Below are 12,430 nucleotides of genomic sequence, written 5' to 3' on the forward strand. Positions count from 1 at the left end.
CCTTACTTCCAGAACAACTATCATCGTTAAAACAAATGCAAAACATACCTTAATTGTACTAGTGTGTGCACCGGGATATTCTTTTTCCTCTAGCGTTGACCAACGCTGTATAAATTTTGACACCAAAGGATCATCATAGTCAACTATCTGAAATCCTGAGACATTAGCTCCTCCAAACTGAATTTTGGATAAATCTCCATCAGTAAATCCCTGAGCACAGAAAACATGTCTGTTACTCCAGCAGTTCTGGCAGGTTTCAATAGCATACACATATGAAAAGTTACCATATGACTTCTACTGCAAAAGCGTAAGTCAAATATTTTCTTCAAACAGGATCCAAGTTTATAATCCTGGGCTGCCAGGATTAAATCAACCAACAATGGTTCTTGCTGCTCACTAGATATAGAACAAGTGCTGAATGGATCTATCTTTGCCACAATTACTTTCCTTAAAAAAACACTGTTAATTCCAATGTGACTGTATGGATTAGAAGGGCAGTAACAGATAGAGTAAGCTTATCCATGGTTTAGTCTTGTACCAGTTAAGGGCACAGTTGTTTTATTTTTTCAGCAGGAACACTGAAGCATTTGGCAAGACTTACCGTCTTCCCTGTCTCCCCCCCCTAGTTCTTGATCTCACAACCTTTTCATAAATTTTGGAAGAAGGAAACAGTTTTTAAATCTCAGTTTTGATTTGTTTTGTTGTTTTGTTTTGTTTTTTTTTTTTTTTTTTTTTTTTTTTTAATAAAATGAAAGCACGTTAGACTAAAACGTTCATTTTTGCAAATTAAATGACGGATACTTAATTCTGTCTACCAATGTAAATATCAGACAAACTGTAAATATCAGATAAACTCATCACATCAGTTGTGTGGTGTTACTGAACACTTTCTCAGCCATTCCATTCAGATCAGCACCATTCTGAATCTTCAGTTGTCTTGATTCACTCCAAGTTATTTCCATATATCTACAAATGTATCTGTATCTAAATTATATATTTGTGGGCTGGAAAGACTCTGCTAGGAATAAAAGCATGAAACACAAGTATACATCAAATTAAAGAGCTTTGCCAAAGTGAAAAGACAGATCTTGTTCACTCCTTATGAAACCAATAAGATTGAGATTGGATTTTTAGGTCAGCAATGAATGATTTGAACCTGCATTCTGAATAGATTATTTCTGATGTGTGCTCGCCTTTGTTGCTGTTGACCAGCATTACATACATTTTGATTTTTCATGTTTCATGTTTTAATGTGTCCTAAAAAACCATACAAATGAATTTACATGAAGCACTGATTTTAGACACTTCAGTTTAAATGAACCTTCTGAGTGAACACAAAAGTAGTAACTTCAGACCACATTATCAAACATTGCTACAATTGCTATTCTAGGTATACTTCATCTTAGCGATGCTCATCAATGATATGTTGATGCTTGATAATATAGACACTTCTAAAGGGTCATTGAACTTATTGTGAGCTTAAAGTTCGCACATGAGCATTTATTTGACCCTTCTCCATTTATCAGGATGTTTTATTCTTAATATAGATAAATTTCTTGACTGACTGATCAGTCTGGAAGAGAACAACCTCACGGGAAGGAAGAAAAAAGATGGATTCAGCAAGACAATGATCAAGTACTAGGTACTTCTGTCAGAAAGTAAATATTTTAAAAATCATTACCATATATATTTACATGATATTATACAAAAGATCTGCAATACTTGCATTTAAACTGCACAAACCTGCATAAGCAAATATAATACTAGGCTTTAAAATACATGATTCAGCAAGTTTAAGATCTTATGGGCTTAAAGTTACAAACAAAGCAATGGCTACAATAACAACCAGTCAACATAATGAAATACACTAGGCAATTTTTCTAAAATATTTATTTCCTTTAAGGCCTAAAAGAGTTGTACAACATATGCAAAAAAATACAAATATCTAACAGGGAATTTTTCAAATTCTGTAAGACTTTTATGCTTGTTTAGTGAACGTGCACTACCTTAGCTTTTCTGACCTAAGATTCAGTTAATAAATATACAAATGAATCCCCATTGTTCTGCTTTTAAAGAGGCTTCCAGAGTATAAAGCTTCCTAACTGCTGTGTAGCAACATCCATGATTCCAGCCTTATCTGGAAGGGAGAAGTGTTTTGTTCAAAGGTTGGTAGGAGATGGAGATTATATGTGAAGCATGATGCCTCTTCTAAAAGGACTACAGAAGACAGAGTGTAAATTAGAGCACTCCAAGGACCCTGCTGAAATTTTTATCAGTCAAACCCTATCATAGTCCAAGAATAAAGAGATGAAAAAAATGATTAAAAGGCACTCCCACCACACAACCCTCAAAGTTCTTTTTTAGAGTAGGATAACTGACATTCAAGCCTACCAAATTTGCTTTATCCATTGGCAAAAATTGTATTAGATTCCCTGGCTGCAGTAAATAAGTATTGTTGACTTTAATGTCAGTAAAATGGCCGTTCATCTTTGGACAATTTCAAAAAATAACCTTGACAATTTAGTGAGTTTCCTGAACCTTCCCCCTTAGGAACAGCATTAGCTATACCGTCCGATTACCTGTGTTCAGAGAAATATTAAATCAAACTGATTGCCAAGCCACTGTGAGAAATGAGGATATGTGAAGCTGAGACTTACTAGTCCAGCAGTATCAAAACTGAGTGCTTTAATTTTTAAATACTTCAGAGGTGAAAGAAGAAACATCAGTTATCTGAATGAATGGATCAGACTACAATCTGGAAAGCTGTTTTTACCAATTTTCCTACCTACCCTGACTTTTCTAAAGTAAGCAGGAAAATGGATGAACCTCTACTGGAGGTACTGAACAGTCTTCACTCCCATTGATGGGCATATAATAGGAAGCATTTAAGCACTGAAAAGACTGAGTCAATAAAATACCATCTGAACACATGCATTAATTTAGCAAGGATAATCACATTTAGCTTTTCTTTATTTTCTAAAACCCATTTAAAACAAAATACTAGATGATGTTCTTCCAGAAGCAGTAAAATGAGTATTACAGTCATTGTAAAACATATTAAAAAAATTTGCTTACCAGATTTGCAATGATATAATGGTATCCTTTAACATGCTTACCGATTGTGATAACCTGTAAAAAAGAAGAAATACCCCCATAATGGAGAATGTTCAGCTGATACACGGACTGAGACTCAAAAACTACTAAATGTCATATGATGTAGAAGTTAGTTATGAGCTTCAGCTGCCATACTAAGTTTGTCCAGTGCTTTGCTTTTTTATTTTACTTAATGCGCTACTGAATACACTCTCTGCTGGTAGAAATCAGTCATGTTGAAGTCCAAGCCCCAAAACCTGTAAGAGGAGGAGCTGAATGCTAATTACTGTGCTGTATATTAAAGGCTCGATCTGGACAGGAGGGAGCAAGTATCACACAGTAGAGGTACTAGAAGCACTGTATCTCAGACATTGCCACTTAGTTGCTTAGATTCTGCTCTCTTTGTAGCAGAATTATAACACTCCTGGAGCTAAAAAACAAACAAACAACAAAAAAAAACATTTAAAATCCCACTTACATTAATGAAAATATCTGCATTATGAAGAACTCTTCTGAAGTTCAAATTGTTTTTTGTTGCCCTAAGGCTTCCCTATAATCTCTCTCAAAGCCCGCTGGTAGTTTCCCAGAAGTCTCCACTGGCAGGCAAGTAGCATGGATTCTTCCCCCATATAGTCTTAATGCGGATTATGTCTTCATGGGGAAGTTTGCATTTTGAAGCAACACATTTCTCCAGAGAAAGGATTTGGGAGCTAACAGGACTCTAGAGGTTTCTTCCATCTTTTGACCAACAATAACAATTCAGAGAACAGAAATATAAACTAGTCTGAGGGAGCTGGTGAACTGAAAGTATTTTTCAATATCAACTTCCATTAAGTGGCTAAAATCTGGAGGAGAAACTATAACACTGGAGAAAAACAAAAATGATGAAGCAACTTTGAAAAAACATCTTGTGTCAATACGATGATCCAAGAACTACAGAGCATTATGGGGAGAGCTTGAAGTTGCCACCACAGCTTAGAAAGTTATTGGGATAAACCAAAACACTACTACATGTTTGTTCAAGAATAAGCATGGAAGAAAGCAAAGAATTTACTGTTCAATATATCAATATATCCTACTCCAATATTCAAGGAAAGTCCAGTCAACTGAAAGCCTGCCGCACTTCTCAGTAAAAAACAGAGAAGAGGAAGAGAGATACTGATACTAAAGCTCCAGTTCAGAATAAATCTTGTAGCGAAGTAGGACCTGAAGAACCTCTTTTGCAGTTAGAGAAGAAAATGAGAAGGACACACAAAGATACTCAGAGGACAAAGAAACTCAGATACTGACAAAAATCTTTATTTGGAATAATGCTTCACTTTAGGTGATGAAGAGATGGAAAAAGTTAATGGAGAATGAGTTTTTAGATTTTATTTTAGACTAGAGGAAAATTAAAACAGATTCACCGTATTATGTAAGGAAGGGAAGTCAAAGGATCAGCATTTTAAGAATAAAGTACTCTAAGACCAGACCAAAACTCCAGAGGCTGACAGGTCTTGCAAAGAGAATCTCAATGCTAAATGCATCAGAGAATGCACTTAGTAGTTCAAGAGACTATATTCCAGAACATAACAGAAAATTATTTTCATGAGAACAAATAACTGGAATTATGTTAAATTACCAGTGTGGCTGATCCACAAGTATCTAACACTCTTACGTGACTTAGAAAGCAGATAAGCAGAAACAACAGTTTATCCATCCACATGCTTTAGATGTGGCACAGGGGATAAAATGATAAAATCTAAGTTTCAGAAAAAAGAAAAGAAATGATTCACATCTATTAATGCGCAATAAGAGCAAGAAAAATATCCTAGAGATGAAATCAAAAGAAGCACCAGCCAAAGAAAATCACAGGTTATTACTAAACAAAAAAGGAGAGTAAAACTAAATGGTAACTAAACCAAAGGGTTCTTGTCCTCAGAGTGGCAAAAGGAGAAACTGAAAAAAATTACTCAGCCAAGCCTTCATATCAGGAAAGATATTATAATGAATATTAAGTATTTAATTTTAAAAGAACCTAGAGGATAATAAGATGATAAACAGATAGTACAGTCTTGTCAAAATCAAAGTATGTCAAGGCTTTTTTTTTTTCTTCCATTCTCTGATATGATAGCCATCCTAATGGATAACGAGGAAGCAGCAGGTACAACGCATCTTGAGTTTAATAAGGCTTTCATCCTGTGTGACATCATTACAAGCTCTTAAGGGAATTTGTACATAAGTTACCATAAGGTAAGCAAACAACTGTTTGAAAAGCTGTAAGCAGTATTTCTGTCAAGCACAGCTCCGTCAGTATACTTACTAGTTACATAGAATTAATCAGTATTTTTTTAATCAGGATCTTTATTAATGAGAAGTCTGAAAATATGAATGTTTAAAAAAATCTGCAGATGCTAACAGAGGGAAGTTGCAAATGCTGTGAAGAACAGGATCAAATTTAAACTGATCCTGAAAATTAGACAATCAGTTTGAATTCATATCCACAAACTCTAACAGAGAAAAATACAGTGAACTCCATTTGCATGCTGAAATACAGTGCTCATTGCCTGAGCCTCAATTACTATGACCCTCACAGCAAAGACCAAAATAACAAACTCCCCAAAAAAGCTTCTAACTAATATCCACCTAAATACATCTACATTTAGCTAATATATCCCTACAGATGGTGTAAAAGGTCAAGCTTAAACAAACATGGAACTACCCTTATAATATTCCAATGTTCTCTGTATGAATAAAGAGGAAGCAAGATAAAGAGACAGCATGGAAAAGGACCCGCCTAGCCACTACTGTAGAGGTGGATATGGAGGTAACGCAAAATTTTGAATCCAAATGCTGTGATGCTGTTATGAAAAGAAGAAGAAAAACAAACCAATAAACACACACAATTTTGACAAACAACCTATGTGGGGATGCAAAGACGACATTTTTCTGTTCTGTTTAATGTTCTTAGGTCTTAGCTATGGAAGACAGCATCCAATTTTGGTTAAGACATTTTAAGATAGAGGCAAACTGAAGACAGACCCAAGGACAGTACGATGACAAAGAGCTTAGGAACATGAACAATGAAGAAAATTACATGAAAAAAGAGAAGCTGTTGAAACAGCCTTCTAAGATGTAAAAGTTTTTTTTTTTGTTTTTTTTTTTTGAAAAAAGCATTAGAAACAAATCATTGTCTAGTGTAAGGCGTACTAAGCCTTAGACATAATGTAGCTATATTTGTAATGCACCATGTATGATAGCATATAAATTACATATATGTATACTACCTAGACAGACTGTAAAGTAACCATAAAGAGATTTTATTATTATTCTTATTTTTTAAATAATCAGGATAGTGAACCATATGGGATGATCCAGATAGAATTATCCTGCCTTTGAGTAGAGCAAGAGATTATAGGATTTGTATGTTCTCTCTGTCCAATGTGTATGCAGTCCTCAAATCTGTTACTTCCCAAATGATGCATAACTACCAAAAACATAGGATCAATTGAAATAATGCTTACATTGGTCTTACTTATAGAATATATCTAATTGTCATTGCTGAAAAAATGAGAATAGCAAACCTGATCAACAATGTCGTTGACTTTATCACGCTCACAGTCCAAAATCACTCGCCTTTCCTTTTTTACTTCTAGATCTTGAAATAGTGAACGGTAAGTTTCATCTTTTCTGTCATTGTTTATATTTCCTACGTTGATAGCAGTCACTTGCCATTTCTTTTCAGCTGCAGAATCCAGCACAGCTTGCAATGTTGATAAGCCTAGCAATGCACAGGAAAAAAAAAACAAACAATATGACTGATAAGGTTCAGGAATAACAAGCTTCTAAGAACGTGATTTATTAGATTAGTTATTTAAGATTTCACTGTTATTCATTTCACCTATCATATGTTGTTAGGACTCCTCAGAAATGAAGCTGTGTGCATGCCCAAATTGTTCTTACTGAGTGAAACTTTACTTAAACCATTGGAAGGGATCAGGATAGAGCCTTGTAAGGACAATCTTTTGGTTTTGCTTCAACATTTTTCAGAAGGGGATTTTGCCAGTTCACTAATCCATTGCTAGAATTCTATAGACTGGGAAAGAGGTCTTCTAGGAGAAAAAATGATCCAATTATAGCAAGTGGATCAGTTGTTTATTACAGAATGCTATTTAACTGTTCTGTACTTGTAAACCTATTTTAAACCCTGTTCTCACTGAGGCCTATGGCAAAATTCTCATGTCATGAAGTTATTATTTCAGTTGCCACACTCCCTGACTGTGAAAGAAAGCATTTCGATATATGTATTTTTCCATATAGATAAGCAGGCCCAGTGCCTACAAGCAGTCTATAGAAGTTTGCTGCCATTTTATTCTTTGTGACATATTCCTGCCAGGAAGCTGTAATCTCTGCACAGCTGAAATTGTCTGCAAAATATTGTAAAATCAGTGACAATTTTACATGACTGGTTTTCCTGTTCAAAGATTAAAGCACCAAGTATAAAAAAATAATTACTGCTAAAAATGAGTTCCTGCTGTTCTACAAATACCTGTGTCCAACAGTAGAGCAACTTCAACTTGTTATGTTCAAATCCCTTCCATAGAATTCTATAGATCTCTAGAGACAACAATTTTAAGGATAGCAGATAGCATTACAAAAAAAAGTCACCAAAGCTGTCAGACTATTTCTCACAATCCAACTGACATTTTTGATCATTCATCTCCCCTGAAACCACAGAACACCAGGAGTAATTTCTTTGAGACAAATTTCTGACTTGGTATGTAAAGGAAGCTTTATAGATAACCCTCATGAGAAATATTGGTGGTTATAACCATAAACATAGAAAGTGCTAAGAATCAATTTGTTTCATAGCAGATTGGTCAGTGTTTAGCAATTCAGCTTCGTAAGTGAAAATGGTAATAACATATAGCAATATACAAGGCTGGTCATCAGCAAAGGAGGAAAATGGCAGGCTTCCAAAAACATAACTTCAATGATTATGTCAAATAGTTCCGGCTTTTTATACTGATTTTAAAGAAGACTGATATGAAGTTTTATATGTCATGCAACAAAATATTTTAAAATAATAGATCACTACATCCAAAGGCATATACAAACTATTTATATATTTATGTAAAGAGAAATGTAGACATCTGGTAAAAGGAAAAGATAAAAGATGTAGAGTGTATATTAGAACATTATAAAATACTAAAGTGATTCCATACCTCAAAAAAAAAACAAAAACATTCTTAATAGTAATTTCCTACTTTCACCTTTGTTAACTCTTTCAGAAGGTCGTACAGTTTCTGCTATGCCAGATTGTTTATTTTTTCACTGACAATATAAAACCCACTGTCAATTCTGGTGTTAGATTTATGGTTTTACTTCCTGAATTGCATAAGTTTTTTACTCCAACTTCAGAAGAAAATGTCAAGGCATTTTCCAGAGTAAGTGACAACATCTTTATTATTGTGCAACTATATGATCCTAGAAAGTCATCTGCAACTTGTTAAGTGGCTGAATAACACTGCTTCCTAACATCAAGAATAAGTATTATAAAAGGGAAATGTTATTTTGGGAGGGAAGAATATAGTTCTCAGAAAAAAAAATTTTGATGCATTAGCAATGATAATGTCAATGCAGAACTAGTAGGAATAAAAAAGATAAAGGGAAACTATGAACTAACTTTCAGAAACAAATGCTGTTGCAGCTTCCTCTATCATATATGAATGTATAGCTATGTAGTGTGCTAAATCCTGAGGGCTTTGTTCAAAAAGGGATGTTTTGTAGTCTCTTTTCACTTCCAATAAGCTAAATTTCATCATCCTTCGTTGTAAAATGTAATGTTGGCTTATCTTCATTTGCATATTCAATGAAATATCACCTTTCGTACTATTAGCAGTGAGGACCCTATCAAGGATCTGATAAATTTTGCAGCACATATTATTGTTTTAGTTTGCATTCTGTTCCTGTGTTTAACAAATTTGTTTATTCCACACAGACAAAATAAAAAAGAAAAATGAAACATCAACAAACTGAAATGTATCAGGCAAAGACACTTGAATCTTGAATCACTTGATTCATGTAACATGAATCACTCTTTCAGATCTTAGTGAGTAGATTTCAGGTCCTCCAATCTGTCTTTGTATGTCTCCTCTAAGACAAAAAAATCTCAGGCATGAATTTAAGGGCTATTAATGTTCATGCTAGGGCAAAGGGTTCCTCTGATCTTCCATTTTTCCTTGGGACTTTTGTTTTTTTTTGAGCACCCTCTGCAGACTGGTCTTCTTGTTCTTCAGAGGTGGGAGAGTTGTCATCCTCATCCAATTTAGTTTATAGTTTACTGTGATGTCAATAACACAATGAAAAAAAAAGAAAGAAAGAAATCTTTCACAGCAATACTTTTGCGGATGTGGAATTATTTGGATAGAGGTAAAGGAAGTGGGACTCTGCAGAGAAGAAAACTCTTAACAACAACTGTTGCTGTTTTTGACTGCATGAATATTTCTGTTTGGGAACTGTGTGTTCCTGAACCTCTTGTGGTTATGATGAGACAAACTTAATACAGTGAGCTCTGAAAGGGAGAACTGAATAGAGGCCGAGTGAATTAGTGATTCTGTTACAAACAGAAACCAATAATGTCATTACTTTTTCCAAACTGCACTGTTTAGTACTGGCAACACAAAGAAAGTAAGGAGGATAAAGGATGCAGTCACATTAAATGACATCAAGTGACATATTAAAGAGGAATAGCTTTGACACGCATATACTGAACGGCCTCACTTCTTAAAGACAGGATAAGATAGGAAATTGTCCCGCACTTCATCTAGTCAGCCTCTAACCATTGAGGAACTGTAAAAGTAGCAATAAATTATTCTTTTGGAATAAGTCATTAAACTAATTTCTATTAGACTTCATGGAAACCATGAAGTCTATCTTTTATCTCAGTCCTGGAGGAGGAAGTATCTCAAATTATACATAATTCCTTAAATATACAACACAAACACTTATGCAAAAGTGGTGGAAGTGTGGACCCTGTATATTCAGGATCTGCTGTCAAGAGTTGCTGCCTACACACTGCTCAACTCTGCAGGTTAGCCTTGTGTGGGAGCACTGAGGAGCAATGATTTACTCAGCATAAAGGTGGGAGTTTTATGCCTTGGAGTTCATTATCGCTGGGGTGCCTTGCCATAATTAAAGCATACAAATAAGAAAAAAAAAAAAAAAAGACATGACCAAAAGGTGACTATAAGCAACAATTTCATTTCTGGCTGTTATTCCTGGCCAGATTCAGCCAGTGCAGCAACAAGGTGGTTTTCAGAATTTACTAAATATAAATCACATGCAGGTCATGTACTGCACACTGCTAGCTGATTGATGGAGGCTAAGCAACTAGCTTCACATCTGCCCTTTCTAAAAAGGCAGTGAATGTTTCTGATTCTAATGTGAATTTGGAAAGGATCTACCACAGAAACGAGCTTAGGGTTCATCATCACACATTACATTATTGTTGGAGGCTATATGCCTGCTTTAGTTTTTCTTATTTCAGGGCTCAGAACAGTGATAGAGAACTGTTTTTAAGAGGTCCCTTCAGCTTTTCCGAACAACACTGGATAAAATGTCATCAAAAGGCAGAGAATCTAATGTCACCCCATAATTTAATAAACTATGGTGTGACAATATGAAATTAATCATCCTTCAAATCCAGCGGAATCTTACCATTTAATGTGCATTTAATTCTGACCAATGAACATGCAGATGAGCCACTAAATAGCCTTTTTAAAGGGAAGAGTTGAAGAAAATAAGTTAGCAAAGGGCTACTAGGTAAGAAGAACTCAAAAAAACAGAATGAGTTCCGTTGGAATTCCAAATGGAATTCCAGAAAGGGTAGTCATAACAAAATGCTTTACAATGTTTCTTCTCAGAAAACTAGTATACCACAATTTTCAAGTAATTTTTCCCAGTTCATAAACTGTTATGCTATTATTACAACAACCATAAGGGCATAATACTTGTGGAAGCTGTATCCTGGAGTAAGTTGCCTACAAGATGATTTGTGTTTATTAAAAAAAAACAAAAAAAAACAACAAAAAAAAAAAACACACATCTAATCTTAACAGTGGAGAGAAATTTGAGTATCTGTTGAAGGTAGTCTCCAAAGGAGCAGGGACTGCATCCAAGATTCTTGTTTGCTTTGTGTCCAACTATTGATTTTGCATGTTGTTTGGAGTGAATCTGTGCTAGTAGACTGCCCTTGGTGTTCCCCAGCTCTGTCGAAATACAGCTGAAGTACAACACAACTCAGAGGTGGTAATTAGGCATCCAGTACCTGGAGTCCCAACAGGAAGTTCAGGCAGTCAGCTGCAGTGGCAGTGTGAAAGCTAGCTGTTTGGTAAAATGAATGGTCTCACAGGCTTACTGATGTTTATGTTTGATTCTGTAGTTTTAAATACTTGGCATGCAACTCAAAAGTTAAGTGTAGATGATGAGCAACATGTTACATGCAAAAACATCCTAGCATTTTTATTAGCTTTTAATTTTTAAATCTTTAAAAAGAAAAAAAATCATAGGAACCATTTTACATATGAGTAATCTCTCATTACTTATCAGCATGCATGCCGTTCTATTAATGCAAACTAATAATTTCATCCTCATATAAACAATTTTGTATTCTTTACTAAAAACTCATTTCTAAACCTAAGTTTATATTTGCTGCATGTAAGTATTCCTGTCCTCCTCTAAGACTGATTCAGTATTTCAGTGAGATACATGTATATGTAGCAAACAGAATACAGGAAAAAAAAAGTACCATATCTCACCTCTGTCACTGTCATACAAATATGCAAACTTGGTCCACTGATAGTATTCAATCAAGCTAAGAAGAGCTCCCTTGAGGTCAGGTCTCATCTGAATGACAAATGGATGTGTTCCATCTGTTGGGAAGCTTGGAGTTATGAAGGAGACATGAAGAGTCCCACAGAATGATGTTATGGTATTTACAGACTTCTTGTCATAGAATCCAAAAATAGCAAAGACTCCTCTTGAAAACTGGGAGCAGACTAAGAGGGAAAAAGAAAAACAGTTAGGTGGGAGATTTTTTTTTTTTTCCAAAAAAATTATTGAAAATACTATCACATATTTGAGAAATAATGAAGTTGTCTAATCACATAACAGGAGAAAACAATAATACCCTGTTAGGGAGATAATTTGTTAGTATTATCACTTAGTAATATAAAACTTCCACTAAATGATAAATCCAGAGATGTATTTGTCATTCCTAGAAAATTTAGAAATAAAAGTTAAAGTTATTCTTAAATTCAACTTATACAATAAAGAATAGCGGTATAAACATTATGCT

At 34.7% G+C, this 12,430-nt stretch overlaps 1 protein-coding gene across 9 annotated transcripts in view; it reads right to left on the reverse strand.

The window, feature by feature from the left end:
* The window catches only part of GRIA2 (glutamate ionotropic receptor AMPA type subunit 2), a 90,391-nt gene that overhangs the window by 39,040 nt on the left and 38,921 nt on the right, over positions 1–12,430 (reverse strand). For all 9 annotated transcript variants that reach the window (XM_027456596.3, XM_027456593.3, XM_027456594.3 and 6 more), the window contains exons 3-6: positions 11,892–12,131; positions 6,657–6,853; positions 3,076–3,129; positions 49–210 (exon numbers count right to left, since the gene is read on the reverse strand). In XM_027456596.3, coding sequence (XP_027312397.1) covers positions 49–210; positions 3,076–3,129; positions 6,657–6,853; positions 11,892–12,131 — 653 coding nt within the window. The remainder of the gene's footprint in view (positions 1–48; positions 211–3,075; positions 3,130–6,656; positions 6,854–11,891; positions 12,132–12,430) is intronic.

The sequence above is a fragment of the Anas platyrhynchos genome, chromosome 4 (assembly GCF_047663525.1).
Source record: "Anas platyrhynchos isolate ZD024472 breed Pekin duck chromosome 4, IASCAAS_PekinDuck_T2T, whole genome shotgun sequence".
Classification (NCBI taxonomy): Eukaryota; Metazoa; Chordata; class Aves; order Anseriformes; family Anatidae; genus Anas; species Anas platyrhynchos.